Source organism: Uloborus diversus, chromosome 9, assembly GCF_026930045.1.
Source record: "Uloborus diversus isolate 005 chromosome 9, Udiv.v.3.1, whole genome shotgun sequence".
NCBI classification, from domain to species: Eukaryota; Metazoa; Arthropoda; class Arachnida; order Araneae; family Uloboridae; genus Uloborus; species Uloborus diversus.
Window position 1 is genome coordinate 157,718,925 of NC_072739.1, and position 14,800 is coordinate 157,733,724.

The window sequence follows — 14,800 nt, forward strand, 5'->3', positions numbered from 1 at the left end:
TCCTATGAGAGTTAAGAATGACTAACACTGGTGAAAATCATTCTGAAACTTTGAAGCCTGAAGATGAACAGATGGGATGCAACGAACATGAAAATGAACATTGAGGCTTCTCCACAGCCTGATGATATGATACACTTGGGTGATTGTATTTTCACTTTTGGTGAATACTTTTCGGAAACGTACACGCGTGCATATTAGAAGATATACGTGTGGGAAAGATGGTATTTTTCGACCAACTATGGATGGTATTTCCTTAGAACCAGATGTGTGGAGATCACTTATTTCAAGCCTACGTAAAAATATAAATCAAAAATTAATCGAAGACCGTGATTTCGCTTTTGTTATAAAAAAAAGGAGAGTCGAGTGCGAATGGTAACATCTGTGTTAGTGTGCAAAGATTGTTCAAACTGAAACGAGAAGAGTTCCAGTTGATGCCTGATAGAGTTCTACTTTTGGAAAGCCAGATTGACAAATTGTGTTACGCGTCCCCTTGTATCTCACGTAGTGTCAAAGACAAACTTATGACACGCGTCCCCTTGTATCTCACGTAGTGTCAAAGACAAACTTATGACTTATACTCTAAAAGAGTACATCCTTTCGGAAATTGAGAAAAAATATCCCTGTGATTGTCGATGTGATAAAATCAGCACATATACATCACAAGAAGTTGGTAAACTGGCTGATTCTCTACGTAAGTGACTATTTGATGAGCTCATATGCAACATAAAGTACCTTTCTAAAAAGAATGTGTGGGTTGTAAAAATGGATTCATTTTTTACATGAGAGTGCATGAATGTGAATCATTAACAAGGGGTCGAAAGTTCGACACTTTTTTCGAACAGGCTCTTTTTAATGTTAATTGGGAAAACTTGACTCGTGACTTCGTTACTTTGAATGTTGATAGTCCATGTTTAAAATGTCATGTGTCTGATTTATTTGATGCAATCGATGTTAAAAATATGCTTGAAAGTTTTGAAGAGTTTTACTTAAAGATGTAAGTTTATTTAATTGTCTTTTACTGTGTGTGTGAATAAATTGTGTTTATCATTTTAAAAGAGACTTGTGTTTTTATTGAGTTGTTGAATATGGTTGATGGATTATACTTTGAAATCACTCTTACATATATTTTTTATATGCACTTTCTTGTAAGTAATCTTTATACTATCGGTGTTGTCTTCATCTTATTGTATGGTTTTGTAATTAAGACTGAATGAAAATATAATTTTTGTGATATTTCTATAGTTTAATACATGCGAAGGACTTCAAATAATGCTAAGTGGAAAGTCAAAATTAGAACCGTAAAGCTTAAACATGACAATGGTTTGAAAACAATACACAGTTATATTCACATACACAAACTCGTACGTATCAATACACTTACATTAAAGAGAAATATTAAAGACTTATAAATTCTCATATGAGATAAGAACGCTCTTTCTTAACTTAGTTGGTCACATGATCGATAAAAGATCCTCACCTATTTGTGATTTGTCATGAAATAATATACATCGATAGATATGTTACTAAGTGTGTAATAGTTTTTATTTTTCTTAAATTCAAAGTTAAAACCAATTTGTTAATTGTACGATTATATTAAGTGCTAAAAAATGCGATATTTTCGCTTATAATTTCGGTTGATAAGTAAAGTTTTATTACAAGTTCCCTCACACGAATGAACAATAACATGCTAGATGGATATTTGAAAGCTTGAGTAGATGATTCGTAAGTATCTTAAACATTATTATTATTATTTGTAATGCGTGTGTGTTAATTAATACTTAGAGTGCAAAGAGTAAATGGTTAAGTGCTATTGGTTATTAATACTAAGAGTAAAGTGATATTGAGTTTTAAATTTAATCAAATCATTTCGTTTGAAGATTCAGTTGAAAAAATTTTATTTTGTAAGTTTGAAAATTTTTGAAAAAAAAAAAGATTGAAAGGAAAAAAAAACAATATGTTACAAAAATATTATTATTATTATTATTTTGATTTGAAAAAAATATTTTTGCGGAAAAATTTACTGCTGTAAGATTAAAAATTTATTTTTATATGATTGAAAAAAAAATTGATTTTTTTTAATTAGTGGAAAAATATTACAAGTTTGAGAAATTATTTCTTAAAAACATTTTATATGATTAAAGAAAACAAAAATTTTTGATTTCATTTTCTAAGTAGAAAAATATTACAAGTTTGAAAAAATACGGTTTTGAATCAAAAATCTGTTTTTGAAAGAAATATTCTTACAAGCTGGAAATTTTTTTTATAAGTTTGAAATGAAAAAGAAATTAATTCGAAACTACGAATTAAAATCTAAAATTTTGTTTGGAAAACCTGACATCAGGCTATTGTCGATCTATGTGCTTGATATTTGAGAAACGTGAACTAATTTTAATTGGTCAGAAACAGTGACATCACTTGAAAGACGTAGGTCAGGTGGTGAATAATACTAGCACGTGGGGTTTGTTATCTGTTATCGGTAAAGGGGTAGATAGCAATATTGATAAAGTCATTTTCTCAATTCGCCTCGGTGTGTGTGTGGACGATCCGAAGTGCTGTAGGATTACGGTAGTTTTTTTCAACAGCCGAGTTGATTTGCGATATCACGGCATGCGTTCTGCAAATCGACGATGGGCAGCCAGCCGTATGCAGCGATTTCAAATAAAACATGCGTGTAATTGTAATTTTGTGAGATTGAGTTATAATTAACAATCCACTTATTACAATTTCATTCACTGTTTTTAAATAACTTCGCGATAGCTGGTACTTGAGGGATTTCACCCCAAAAAGGTTAGTCTTTTGTACTTAATTTTAGTCAGTATTTAGCTATAACTTAATTTGTCAAAATTTAGATTAAGTTTCTTAATTTAACGTATAGCTGTCCATTTGAATGTATCGTTCGAAAAGGATAAAGACTAAAATAAATGAAATCGATTTTGTTAAAGGAATTAGTTGTTAAAGTAAAATATTATTGGGAAAATGAAATAGCCAAAGTGATTCTAATTCATGAAGGTTGAAAATTTTGTTTTATTCTAACAAGAGTGCTTGTATGAAAAAAAAATAATAATAATAAAGTAAAACACTATGCGATAAAATGACTAAGTTAAATACTAATCAAAAAATAATTAATAGAGTTGATTAAATAAAATGTGATAAATTAAATGAAACTCTTGAAAAGCATATAAAGTGATGAAAAGTAGCTTGAGTGCGAAATTTGCTTACTGGAAAAAAATTAAATAAGTTGATTTTTTTAAAATCGTGAAAATTTATTAAGGATAAGTGTTAATTACTACTAAGAGTAAATTGATTGCAAGTTTTTAAAATAAATTAGTTGGATGAAAATTGTAGACCTGATAATGTTTCGAAAAATTTGTGGGTTCGATTCCTGTTACTAATTGTGACAAATTTCTAAGTTTAAAAATAACGGGAAAAAAAACCGATAAAGTAAAAACAAGCAAGAAAATGATTAAGTTAAATACTAAGCGATAAAATGACTAAGTTTAATACTAATCAAAAAATAATTAAATAAAATGTGATAAATTCAATAAAACTCTTGAAAAGCATATGTAGTGATAAAATGTAACTTGAGTGCGAAATTTGCTTACTGGAAAAAATTAAATAAGTTGATTTTTAAAATCCATGAAAATTTCTTAATGATAAGTGTTTATTAATGCTAAGAGTAAATTGATTCCAAGTTTTGAAATGAATTTCAGTAGAAGTTATTTTTCGGTAAGTCTATTTTTAAAATTTGCTGACATGAAGTTTTGATACTCGACTTATAATTTTAACATTTCTCGGGTTCTTCATTGATGTTTAACTTTTTTATGTGATGTGTTTTATTTTAGCGTAGGTAAAAATAATTAAATAAAAGTGAAATTTATAAATTGTAATGAAAATTCTGTTAATGAAATTAGTTAGTTGTAAAGTAATATTTTGGAAAAGCTGTAATGAATGATAAATAGTAAAACGCAGTAAGTAAAATAGTAAAGTATGGTAAAGTAAAATAAAATAGTCAGAGGGGATTTAATTCATGAAAGTTGAAAATTTTGTTTTATTCCATCAAGAGTGTTTGCATGAAAAAAAAAATAAATAAAGGAAAATATGATTAACTTAAATATCGATGATAAAAAATAATTATTAGAGTTAATTAAATGAAATGCGATAAATTAAATGAAACTCATGAAAAGCATATGTAGTGACAAAATATAACTTGAGTGGGAAATTTGGTTACAGTAAAAAATTATTTAAGAAGATAATTTTTAAAATTCATGAAAATATTTGATAGTGATAAGTGTTAATTAATACGAAGAGTAAATTGATTGTAGATTTTGGAAAATTAAATGGATAAATGTATAAAAATAATAACGTATGTGATAATGTAAAATAATAATAATGAAAAAGAATCAAAGACGATTAAATGAATCTAAATCGTAAATGAGTTGCTATTTTAGTAAACTCAAACTAGAGTGAAAAGCATTTTAGTAGGAACATGTTAAAATCTCTTGTGCTAAGAAAAATAAATAACTTTTAAGCATAATTTTGTAACTGGAATAAATGTATGATAAAATGATTAAGTTAAGTATTAATGAAAAAGTAATTATTAGAGTTAATTAAATGGTATGTGATAAATTCAATGAAACTCTTGAAACGTATATGCAGTGATGAAATGTAACTTGAGTGCGAAATTTGCTTACTGGAAAAAATTAATTAAGTTGATTTCTTAAAATCCGTAAAAATTTGTTAATGATATGTACTAATTACTACTAAGAGTAAATTGATTGCAAGTTTTTAAATTAAATTAGTTGGATGAAAATTGTAGACCTGATAATGTTTCGAAAAATTTGAGGTTTCAATTCCAGTCACTAATTGCGAAAAATTTCTAAGTTTAAAAATATCGAAAAAAAACGATAAAGTAAAAACAAGCGAGAAAATGATCAAACTCTAAAATATACTAAAAAAAAAATCGAAATCACGAAAAAATAATCTAAGTCTGAAATGCTTGAAATTAGTTAAAGACTAAAAAGTTACGAAAATAGTTAAAGACTGAAAATAATTGAAAAACGCTAAAATAGTGAAAAAAAAATCAAAGTGCTAAATGACAGGAAAAAACGTTAAAGTTCAAAATGTGTGAAAGAATATTTAAGTTAATTATTTCTTTGAAAATTTAACAAGTAAGAAAAAATATTTTGTTGTATGAAAGTCAAAAAAAAAAAAAAATTAGTTAAGAAAATTATTTCTTCGAAATTTTTACAAGTTAGAAAAAATATTTGTAAATTTGACAAAGAAAAAAGAAATTAGTTAAGAAAATTTAACAAGTTAGAAAAAATAAAAAGGATAAATTTTGAAATGCATGAAAAAGAAAATCAAAGTTTAAAATATATTTCAAGTCCACAAAGCATTGAAATAAATCTAAAATCTCGAATGGGTTGTATTTAAATAAATCTTTACTTAAGTGAAAACTTTGTTATTATGAAAAATAATAATAATGATTATAGTTTCAATTATGAGCTGAAATTCAGTTAATGATATGCCATGATTAGTACTAAAGAGTAAATTAACTGATGGTTTTAAAATTAATTTAATTGTAATATTCGTTGTCATGGTACAGATTCACATTAAGACTGAAAGAGTAATGAAAAATATAGCATAGTGGTTAGCATACGTTTTTGCTAACTCAAAGTTTGGGTGTTCGATTCCCAACTTCAACACTCTGTAAAAATAAAAATAATTAAATTCGTAGAAATAAAAAAAATAAAAATAAACCTCTCAATAGATGGCGCCATGAACGTTAAACACCGCATAAGTTAAAGCATAGCAACAGGTGTTGCCAACCGAAAACTAAAAACTCTGGTTGTCATGACAACAAGTTCAAAATATTCTAAGTCCAAAAATGCGCGAAAAAAAAAAGCGCGCGAAAAAACCTCATCACCTTCTACGGGTTCTCGCGGCGGCCCCGGTTGTGGGGAGGGACGGCGTCGGGGGGAGGGGGAGGCGGCGCAACCCCAAGGTCGGAGGAAGTGGAGGTCGGAGGAAGATCGTTAGGGGTTGGGGAGGAAGTGGGAGGCGGAGTGAGAGGGGGCTATGAGCCCTAGAGCCCCCTCCTGGCCCAGAACGTGGGAGGCGGCTATGAGCCGCAGAGCCGCCTCCTGCGGCAGAACTGTCCTTTTCCCTCTACTGATGCTTGGGTTTATCAATAGATCTATTTCAAACAAATCTAAAGAAGTTCTTCTGCCCTTATATTGAAGTTTGGTAAGACCTCATTTGAAGTATGCTGTTCAGTTTTGGCCTCTTTATCTTAAGAAAGATATTAATGTATTGGAAAGGGTTCAAAGGCGAGCTAAAAGGCTAATAAATGGACTTTCTCATTTAGGCTATGATTCCAGGCTTAGAAGGCTAAAAATGTAGTCTTGAGCAAAGAAGAGACCGAGGGGACATGATTCAGTTGTTTAAATTTATTAAAATGAAAGATGTTATGAGGCTGAAGTTTAGCACTGAAAACAGGACAAGGGGTCATTGTTTTAAGCTATTTAAATCTCAGGCTAACACGGATATTAGGAAAAATTATTATTTTAGCAGGGTAGTGGAACCTTGGAACAGCTTACCGGAAGAGGTGGTAATGAGCACGGGAGTATATAGTTTTAAGAGGGCCATTGATCTTCACTGGGGATTGTAAATTGACTAGGACCGGTCTAGCTGGGCCTAGAGCCTGTTGCTGGTCGTCACTTTTGTATTTGTATTTGTATGGTTGATATCAGGAAATACAATTACTGGGGCGTTTTACCTGGCGGAGCGCGATGCCCAGCCTTACATTTTAAAGTACAAAAGAAAATTCTGAAACTGACTTTTGAAGAAATAGGCAGTACCTATTTTCCTGTAGCTAAAGCTGTTTACTTTGCCTACATCATTTTTCATAAAATTTTAGATGTTTATAGGTTTATGAACTGGGATATTTAAAGCCTCTACAAGTGTATTTAATGCGTTGAAAAATCTAAAATACTCCTCAAAATTTCAGTCAAGCGTATTTTTAGTCTTAGTGTTTTAAATACAAATTTAGCATCGTAGAAAAGAATGGAATGTTGAATGTCTTTTATATTTTTATTTTCAAATTATTCAATTTGTTAAACAATTTGTTTCAATCTAAGAATTGAAAATTAAAACAGTAGCTACACATGTTTTTGTAAAAAGTAATTTCTTTTTCTGCGTAAAAAGTGAGCTTATGGATGCAAAGATAGCCGACAAAAAGTAAAAGCTTTCGTCAGATGTATTTTCTTTTACTGTAATTAAGGTCTCTGATATTTTGCATTTTTACTGCTAATTTTGATACCCTTACATAATGAGTTAATCTTTACATTTTAACTCTCATGTTTTAGTACCGTTTATATTTTGTGAGTCAAGCAACTTTGTTCGCGAAATTAAAGTTAGCTAATCAATAGGAAATTTATCCATTTTACAATAAAAGTACGTTTTCTGGAAGATGTTATAGTAACATAGAGATTCGAAGAGAAAAAATAAAAAATAAAAATAATTTGAATTTTGACATCTTGAATTCAAATTATGTTTTTCGCAATCACGAGTGTGTGTGCGTGTATGTAGGCGTGTGTGCTTGTGTGTGGGAGGTATGTGTGTTTGTGTGTAGTGTGTATGTGTGTGTAGGTATGTGTGTTTGTGTCTGTGTGCAGGCATGATTGTGTGGGTAGTTGTGTGTATGAGTGTTTGTGTGCGTGGGGGTGGGGTATGTGTATACGTGTGTAGGCATATGTGTTTGTGTCTGTGTGCATGCATAAATATGTGGGTAGTTGTGTGTATGAGTGTTTGTGTGCGTGGGAGCGGGGTATGTGTATGTGTTTGTGTCTGTGTGCATGCATAAATATGTGGGTAGTTGTGTGTGTGTATGTGTAGGTTTCTGTATGCATGCGTGTGTGTATGTGTTTGTGTGTGTGTATGTGTAGGTGTCTGTATGTATGCGTGTATGTGTTTGTGTGTGTGTGTGTATGTGTATGTGTTTGTGTACGTGTGTGCTTGCGTAAGTGTGTGTATGTATGCGTGTGTGTGTAAGATATTGACGCAACCTGGAGACGGTTTTCGCTATAGGAGCAGCATCGTGAGGCGACCGGTCGACGGTGATGCTGCAGAGGGTGCTGGCGGGAAAATAAAATGATAGGACCTCAAAACAGTCAAATGAAAGCAATAAGCAATCGTGATTGCTCAAAAAAAAAAAAAAAAAAAACCTTAAAAGAAGAGCTTCCAAAACTGGTTACAACTTCTGATTGCGAATACTATAATTGGTGAGGAACAAGTTATCATTGTTAAAATTTTCATTCCTTTTTTTCCTCTTCCGCAGAGTGCCAATCTTCGCTCAGCCTTCCAGAACCTCTCTTTTCTCGTGGCTGCAGGGCACAGAGGGGGCAGTTCGCTCACGAGACCTACTGCTGGCAGTACTACAACTGCTGGGACGGAAGGGCGACCATCGAAGAATGCCCGGGCAGATTGCACTTCAACCAGGTCATTGGCCAATGTGACTACGCCGAGCAGGTCAACTGCGGTAACCGCCTCAGAAACCCAGGTATGTTTGTTTTTCGTGTTTTCCGCGTTAATATTTGTACTTCGGATTATACTATACGTCTTTATTTTGAAATTTTTAATCTAATACACTTTTGCAAGGTTAACCCAGGTAAGTTTGTTTTTCGGGTTTTCCGCCTCAATATTTGTGCTTTGGACTATAGTACATGTTTTTCTTTTGAAATTTTAAATCTAATATATTTTAACAAGAAGAAATTGTTTATTCTGCATTGATTATGCCAACTCTTTTACTCAAACCATTGGTTATATCAGTTTTTTTCTCCCATGTTCCCTAAGATATTAAATTGAAAGCTTGCATTGCGTAAATTAGGCTTCAAAAAACTATCAGTTAAAGTACATTAAAGCGTTTCCATTTGCTGCCAATTAGTATTTTTTAATTAAAAACACCAGTTTTACTATTTTTCGACACACATTCCCCCCCCCCCCCCCATGAAATTAATGCACTGTTTTTTTCAACACCAGTTAAAAAATAGAAAAAAACTTTTACAGATGGTCTATTAGGATGAGGAACTTTCAATCATTATTGGCTGAGTGTCCACATCGAAATTAAATGTTTCTTGACTCTGACAAAAATCTTTAAACAAAACTCGTACGGCTAAACAAAAAGTTTGGAACTGATTAGAAAGGCAATATTGCACGAGTAAAGATCCTTAAATCAGTCCTTGCACCTGAATCATAGTACAAAATGCAAATAGTAAATTGAATTCAGTGTATCATACGGTGGATTAACTTTTAATCGATTGTCCGTATTTTTAAATTTTGAGGTATAAGCTTGGGAAAATGTCGAATTTATCGCTCAAACAGGTCTTATAATAATTTATAATAATGAATATATAGTGCACTTTAGAGTGATGTGACACAAAACGTATGTTAAAAAAAAAAAAAAAAACAACAACATTTCAGAGCAATAAATTTTATCAAGCAAGTACGTATCAAAACTGAGCCTTACACTAGCTTCCGGGTGAATATTAGGAAAAGTGCCAATTTGATAGTGGAAATTTTCGATTTTTAAAGATACTCAGAAGTTAATGTTAGTAGAGTAGTTTAACTACACATCTGTTAGATTTTTTTTTTTTTTTTAAATTAGGGGCAAGGTCAAAGTGAGCATGAAACCCCATTTTAATGGGGTTTGTATTTGATTGTTACAGATCTGATGCGAATGTTACAGATCTGATAAATATTACAAATTTTTATACTTAATGGGCATGATACATTACCTGTATAATTTAGATGAGTAATATAACATAAATATGTAGTAAATATATGTAATTTATATTGATAGCTATTGAATTATACATTCATAATATATCACGTTGAAAATTTCAATTAAAAACTATTTTTGAAATCGAAATTAGTTCTTACAGATTGAGGTAAAAATAAGCCAGCAGTCAGCAGTTAAAAAAAAAATAAAAAAAAAAAACATTCTTAAAATAAGATTAAAAACAAAACTAATTCGATACAGTCAGAGTTTGGAAGGAGAGAGTTAGATTTGCACAAGTAAGCAAATTTACTTTTGTAAAATCAATTATAGCTTGTGGGGAAGTAGTTACGAACGAAGGTCCGAATATTTACGTAAACGAGGAGGGGATGAAAAAAGAAGATGACATTTTGTTAGAGAACACAAATGTTTGGGAGCAAATAACGTTTTAGAAGCGTATTTTAAGAAGTTAAACTACTTTTCAATTATAAGATAGCCAGCAAACTCATTACACAAAGAAAGCATTGCGGAAAACATCGGTACCGCACGCATCAGTTCAGTAACAAATGGTATCTACGTATGGGCTACCAACATAATTATTGCTGACATGACGAATTGCCGAAAAAGTTGATGGCTGAACACCACTAATTAAAGATTTGAAAATTAAAAAGCATTATTATTTTCATCGCAGAAAAATTATTTCCTATTATGAAAAAATGGTTTGAGGAATTAATTTATTTTTCGTTTTAATTTGCGCTGCCGACATGACGTTTCATTTGGTAGAAACTTTCGACCGGAACTTATACATCACATAAAAGGCTTCATCCCGCGCAATCCATTGAAGCCAAATAAATGTTTTTTTACTAGAAATAACCATCCCGGAGGTTTGCGCTCCAGACATGGTATGAAAATGATTTTGGAGCAATTAAAAGAGTTCGAGCGTCATATATTAAAGTAAAACCTCAAAATTTAGTCAGGGATTGAATACGCGACGAAGTTTACTATATGATAATAAATGGATTTTTAGTTTTTGATTGGAAGTGCTTGAGAAATTCACCTATGACTTAACACGTTTCCTAATATTCACCCTCCCACACAAAATTTAGCCTAGCCCAAATTACTATTTCCTGTAGGAAAAAATATTTATATGTATAGAATGTTAAAGAATTATATATTTAACACATATAAGGTAGGTTTTGTTTCCAAAATTCTTTATATTATCGAAACAGATTTGTGACTCTGTGGCTGAAATATTAACTTGTATCAATACCAGCAACATAAATGTAAAGCAGCCATATTGCACCATTCACATGGCACTGGGCAATAAAATAAAAGCGCTCCGACAGGGAAATATAATGATGAAATTTTTTGTGACATCAAAGTCACGGTGGGAAATAGAGGATTAAACTAAGATGAGTTAATTTGTTTGAAAAAGTTAGACAAAAGAATTATTTTTAATGCGCAAAAATACTTTGACTTTCACTTCATTTGCCTTTTTTGTTGATTGTATGGAATCCGAATCTGTGAAAAACTTTATTTGCAAGACCTGTGATCAGACTATAATTATCTAAACCCAGCTTCCCGAAGATTGGTTGTGTGAAGATTGTTGGGATGATATAATGAAAGTCGTTAATGGTGCAAGCCAACGAATTCATTAACAAGAAAACCTGTTTTTATATTAGTAACAACACGACTCATTTTCGTTTGAACAAGAGTCTGATAATGATATCTGTCTGAAACCCTCAAAAATTTCAAACACACAATCATTAAGATTTTGTCGCATCAACTAAAGGTATTTTTATGCAATTAAGTAATACAAATAATAACATACCATGACTGAGAGCTTACCAATCTTCACTGAAGGTATTTTTACACAATTATGCAACGCAAATAATCACCTAGCAGATGAGTAATAGTTCTCACGGACATACTAAGAGGTATTTTATGATATGGAATCCAGTTGTTTTTGAAAAACTTAATATAATGAATTTATCAGCGGCAGTGAAAAGTAGACTGGCTTACTTTGCCAATTGTACTTTTAATTAAAGGCGCATTGTTTGAATGAAAAGCAAAAAACTCTTAAAATTATAACATGAAAATGGATGGGGGGAGGGGAGGGGGTCAACTGCCGTTGCATAAAGAGGAAATGATTCAGCTTCTGTTAAGCTTAGTTATAAGCTAATGAAATATCATTTATAAATAGAGTATTTACAAACTGTTTTCTGCTATTCTTTCGTTGGCATAGTGCTTTAAGATTGCTTTAAACTTTCATCTTTACTAATAATAAAGCTGGAAGTCTGTCCGGAGTATGTCTGGATATCTGTCACGCGCATAGCGCCTTGACCGTTTGACCGATTTTCATGAAATTTGGCACAAAGTTAGTTTGTAGCATGGGGGTGTGCACCTCCAAGCGATTTTTCGAAAATTCGATGTGGTTCTTTTTCTATTCCAATTTTGAGAACAAAATATCATAAGATGGACGAGTAAATTACGAAATTATCATAACCTGGAACCGTAACATGGGTACAAGTCAATTGGCGAGAAAATTCACCATACATTATTTGTAAATATACAGACGAACCAAAAGACCTTTCAATTTTTCTATTACGGGCAAAGCCGTGCGGGTACCACTAGTAAATAATAAAGTCTTGGATAAAGTGACTACTAATTATAAAAACACAACTGATAAATTAAAAGTGTCTACTGACCAGGGGTAACTGTCTAAATATCTGAATTTTCATGTAAAATAAATAAATAGATTAATTTAAAAAGGAAATGGCTTACAGAATCTGAATAAATTTTTTTAAATATTATTTTTTAAAAAAGGCATGAAAATCGAAAAAAAAAAAAATCATTAGTCATAGAAATAAACAGGCTACTAGTTAATTCAGAAAATTCCAATCTAATAATTAAAAAAAAAAGAAAAAGGTGACTGAGAAGTTGTAATTGTATCATCGTAACTAATTGCTTGCCGGTTAACTCGCCATCTCACGATTTTGACAATTTCACTATCAAGAAGCATTTAAATGGAAAAAATTGATGTGGTATTCTAAAAAGTAAGGAGGTATCTTTATTTTAATCTACATTTCTTATAAAAAAATTAAATTAAAACGCATCTTCAAAATTTATTATATATTTTCTCAACACATTTACTCTTTACGAAATTTTTGTAAATAGTTTTTTTTTTATTTTAATTCAACAAAAAAGAGATTAAAAAGTAGAGTTCTGCTGTAAATATCAGCTTTTAAGCACAAGAAAATGTGGGTAGTTTAGAACCGAAAAGAATAATGTGATGTTTTATACTTACTTAGAATTCACATCTTTCTCCTTACAACCCTATTTTGGCGTTCTCAACTTGTTCTTGAATAATTATTCCCTGGAAAACTGCAACTTCAGGTCAGTAGGTTCAAGGTTCTTGTTAAAATTTCGAACATAAAAATCAAAACCACACACGTATTTAAAAGTTTGAAGTTCCTTTTTTCTTTATTTTAATGATGATAACCTTAAAGTTTTTTTTTATGGTAAGAGAGAGATAATCAAAAGATTTTTTTTAACGCAGAGAATAATATATTCACGAGAATTGCATACCACCAGAACTTATTCCGCTAGACGAGAGTAGTTTTTTTTCCTTCAATTTATTGTTCATCTAAATGAGGTTTGTGACGGGTGATTTGTAGCAGACATTCCTTTTTTAAATCATTAAAAATCTTGCGGCACTGCGAAACAATGCTTTAATTATCATATCTTGAATAATACAGTGATCTTTAATAAAGCATGAAAGAAAACTAGTTCCATTTAAGCAAAGAAGTTTAGGGGAAGATACATTAAACAGTGAGGCATTATAATAGCTGCAAATGATAGAACAGACCGCTTTTTTTTTGTAGCCAAAGCGTGTAATACCTTTCCTGGTTATTGCTCTGCTTTAAAGCCCCCCCCCCACACCACACACCCATTCTTTAAGCAATGATAATAGTTTGCTCTGTGTGTAAACACCTCCAATATTTATTTTGTTATTTATAGTTATATTTATCCATCTGTCTTGTAGAGGTATTTTTTCTTTGTTCGAGCAAAGATAGTTTTCACTGTACATAAAAAAGAATACTAATTATTATTTGGCTATTTACTTACATTTAAAATATGAGAGATGTTTTTACACAAGCTTTCTTAAAATAAATGTATATTTCGAGCTTTTGTTAAAGTGATTACTGCCACAAAGTCATTATTTGAGTTGATATTATTTTACATTTAAGATAGTACAAAACTTTCAAGTTCAAACGCAGTCGTACAGGTAAGATTTCGTATAGGGTAAATGCTCCAGTTGTCGGCCATTTAAGAGATCGGTTGTTGATTTTTGTTAACCTACAGATTTCAGCAATCAATGCAACAATAAAAACATTGTGAGACTTTCTGCTATACCTTTCTGATAATGATTCAATAACTTATTTCTGGAATAAAAACATTTTTATTTTAAAAACCAATCTGGTGCTAATACGAGTAAATGCTCTAGTAGTCGGCCATAGAAATCCAGTGTTCGGTCATGCATGACCCAGTAGTCGGCCGTTTCATTTTCATTACTCTTATAGGATGTGAGTGAATAAATTTAAACAAGATCCAATGCAAAACTTACAGCACAGCAGTGTACTTACAAAACTAATTATTCCAGTAATTACGAAAGCATTTTGCCCTCTTGATGTCTTCCTAACATTTATCTTTATATTATCTTCCAAACTGCAATCAATTTGAATATGCATCAAATGCAACATGCAATAATTTTGTTTATTATTTATCTTCTACATCAGCGGTTCTTAACCTAGGGGGTTCGCAGAGAGGGACTCTACAGGGCTGATGGCTCCATAGTTAGGTTCTAATGCACTGTGAAAACTTAGGCGCATTTTAAAGAAAATATTACTGTAAAACAGAGTGCTTGCAGAAAGAGAGAGAGAGAGAAAGTATTACGGCAAATCATATCGAAAAAGCAAGTGATGGCTGCACCAATTGAGTGCTGGTTAAGATTTTTACCATATT

General features: G+C 31.3%; 1 protein-coding gene across 1 annotated transcript in view; it reads left to right on the forward strand.

The window, feature by feature from the left end:
- Positions 1-14,800, forward strand: part of LOC129229495 (chondroitin proteoglycan-2-like) — a 122,358-nt gene that overhangs the window by 61,572 nt on the left and 45,986 nt on the right. The window contains exon 2 of the mRNA XM_054863812.1: positions 8,339-8,560. Coding sequence (XP_054719787.1) covers positions 8,339-8,560 — 222 coding nt within the window. The remainder of the gene's footprint in view (positions 1-8,338; positions 8,561-14,800) is intronic.